Below are 3,067 nucleotides of genomic sequence, written 5' to 3'. Positions count from 1 at the left end.
AACATTGTTCATACCGTTCAAGACAGCTTTACTCATTAGTGAGTAAAGGCGGGAAACAACATAAACACACATCAGAGGAGGAACAGATAAACATCCTGTCATTTATGGAATACTACTCTGCCCTAGCCAAAGGGCCCTGCAAGATGACTCAGCTGTCAAAATATCATGCAAGCTGGATGGCCTAAGCTCAATAGCCAGAGATCTCAGTGTCTACACACATTTTTTTTTTTTATGGAAGAACTATTAATATAACATAAATGTTTTCTGCCTGTGTAGTCCATTCAGAGGTGTGGGAGATGGCTCAGCATGCATGACTTGATGCTTATCCCCAACACCAACCTAAAATCTAGGCATGTTTATTATAACTCCAGTGCTGCCTTCAAAGGGCAAGACAGGGACAAGAAGATCCTCAGAGGTCACTGGGCAGCCAGTCAAGCTGAACCTGTAAGTTTCAAGTTCCATATGAAATCCTGTCTCAAAAATAAATAAATAAATAAATAAGGTGGAGTGGAATAGAGGAAAACATCCAAAGTCAACTTCTGGCTTTGACACACATGCACACAGGTATATACATACAAATGCATACAACACAAGCACAGACTCATTTATATTAAGTTCTACTAAAAGCAGAACTATAGCAACAGAAAGCAGACTACTAATATCCGCAGACTGGGAGGCAGGGAAGGAAGTTACCTGTGTAAAAGCACAGGGGAGCACTTAGAGAGACGGAAGTCTTTCGTTGCTTGATTGTGACCATGGTTACGTGAATATATAGTTTTCAAAATTCAAACTACATTATGAGGTGGAAAACGCTATATGTAAATTGCCATGATAAAACTGATTCTTAATGAACTTAAAGATGTCTTGTGGTTTTCATAGCTAGTGAGTCACATCAACAAGGATGGGACATGAAGAAAATTATAGCAAAGCCATAACCCGTCGGCTCAGCTGATGCCCTCATGGATATGGAAAATTGTTCTTTCTGACTCATTTCTTGGTAACTTCCCCTGCCTCTACCCATTAAAGGAATCAACCTGGGATTTACAAAAGACAAGCTAATTAAATAAAATGAAAGTCTGCCTGGTTTTCAATGACACACATTCTTTAAGTATAAATCTTTTATAAGATATCAGACAGAGAGAAATATGATGACCAGGAGCACAGATGATCATTCTGGTGGGTCATTGTTTGAACTCTGTGGAGGCAAAGTTGCAACAACAAGCTACAAGGAGACAGGCGTGGGTCCCTAAGGAGAAGCAGCAGAGTAGTCCCAGAAGGAATAGAGTCTGTGAAAGATAAACATATTTCTGTCGACCTTCTTGACTCACTAATATTATGAGGAACTCACCAGTGGAAGTTTGTGAAGAACTTTCAGAAAATTTCTAGAACACACATACACACACACAAGGCAGTGGGTGGTGCCAAGCTTGGGAGATGGCTCAGTTGGTAAAATGCTTGCTTGCATCATAAGGAGGAGGACTAGGGTTCAATCCAGACTTGTATGCATAAGGCTCAGGAAAAGGCTAAAGGACTTTCTTCCATGTGATGAAAGTCCCATCTTGCTGTTTTCCAAAAATCCAGAAAGGATTCTGATCAACTTGAAACTACCTCCTTGTGCTCTCGTGTTGAGATGGGTCTATGATCCACCTTTTCCAAGCCTGCGAATACTCACTCAGTGAGCACGGCGTGTTAGTCTCCAGAGTCTGGACCACCTCTCTTGACTTTGGTACAGTCCAGACAATGCCAAAGCACCAAAGCAATAAAGTCTAACCTGGGTGTGTTTTTCGCCCCTGAGGACCTTATAAACACACTCCTTGAAGGTAAGGATTGTGTCTTAACTATGTTTTACTTGCCCCAGCTTCATTTTTCTTTTTAATTTTATGACAATTTTTTTTTTGGTTGTTGTTGTTAGAAGTTTGCCTGCATGTATGTATGCGCACTATGTGTTCCTGGTGCCCACAGAGGTCAGAAGAGGGCATGGAATACTCAGGAACTGGAATTATGGATGGTTCTGAAGCATCATGTGGATACCTGGAGCCAACCGAAAGCCCTCTGCAAGAACAGCAAGTAGAGTTATGCAAAGTAGGGCTGGAGAGATGGCTCACTAGTTAAGAGCACAGACTGCTCTTCAGGAGGACCTGGGTTCAATTCCCAGCACTCACATGGCAGTTCACAACTGTCCGTAATTCCAAGATGTGACACCCTCATACAGATATACATACAGGCAAAACACCAATACACATACAAATGAAAGTAAATAAATTATAAAAATTACGCGAAGTAGGTGATTTAAAAAAAAAAAAACAAAACAAAACAGCTGGGTGGGGCGGTGCTTTAATCCCAGCACATGGGAGACAGAGGAAAGCTATCTCTGAGTTCAAGGCCAGCCTGGTCCAGCCTGATCTACAGAGCGAGTTCCAGGACAGCCAAGGCTACACAGGGGAACCCTGTCTCAAAAACCCAAAAGAAATGAATACACAGGTGATGAACGAATAAAGCTTAGCGTTCAAGTTCCTCAAGCAGGTCTCTCGCAGCATGTTCTCCCCCACCAGGTGAAGCAGGTGATGGACTCCGTAGGACCCGTCTGTGCTGGCAGGCACAGCAAGAGCTGTAGCAGGCATGCTTTCCCCTAGAATGAGTACTTGGGCGCGCACGAAAGCCACGGGCAGACGGCGAGGTCCAGAGCGTGTCCGCCGGCCCTTCCTTCTGCAGCTCCTGGGAACCGCGGGCGGTTGCTAGCGCCGCTCTGCCCTCCGCACCGTCAGGGGGCGCTGTGGCGTGTGCGGTGTCCTGATTGGCGGGGCGCCGCTCTCTGGGCGGGGCATAGAGGCGCTAGGAGGACCTGCGGCGGGTTCGCTTCGGCGTCTCCTCGGGCCTGCTTGTCTGTTCCCGCGCGTCCAGCCGGCCACCATGGGGAAGCGAGACAACCGCGTGGTGAGTGCTCAGCGAGGGGGGGGGGGGGGCCGAGGAGCGCGGGGAGGCGGGGCCGGGCGGCCGGCGAGCGAGCGAGCAGAGGCCGCCGTCCGTCGCGGCGGGGCCGGCGGGTCGCGTCGCTCCTGCGGCCCTG

The 3,067-nt window shown here is 47.1% G+C and overlaps 1 protein-coding gene across 2 annotated transcripts in view; it reads left to right on the top strand.

Annotated features, from left to right (window-relative positions):
• Positions 1-2,834: 2,834 nt before the first annotated feature.
• Fam133b (family with sequence similarity 133 member B) overlaps positions 2,835-3,067 on the top strand; it is a 23,429-nt gene continuing 23,196 nt past the window's right edge. For both annotated transcript variants that reach the window (XM_055612875.1, XM_055612876.1), the window contains exon 1: positions 2,835-2,934. In XM_055612875.1, the coding sequence (XP_055468850.1) occupies positions 2,911-2,934 (24 nt within the window). In that variant the 5' untranslated portion in view covers positions 2,835-2,910. The remainder of the gene's footprint in view (positions 2,935-3,067) is intronic.

The sequence above is a fragment of the Psammomys obesus genome, unplaced genomic scaffold (assembly GCF_907164565.1).
Source record: "Psammomys obesus unplaced genomic scaffold, mPsaObe1.curated_primary_1811, whole genome shotgun sequence".
Lineage (NCBI taxonomy): Eukaryota > Metazoa > Chordata > Mammalia > Rodentia > Muridae > Psammomys > Psammomys obesus.
This window is presented reverse-complemented; position numbering and strand designations above follow the sequence as displayed.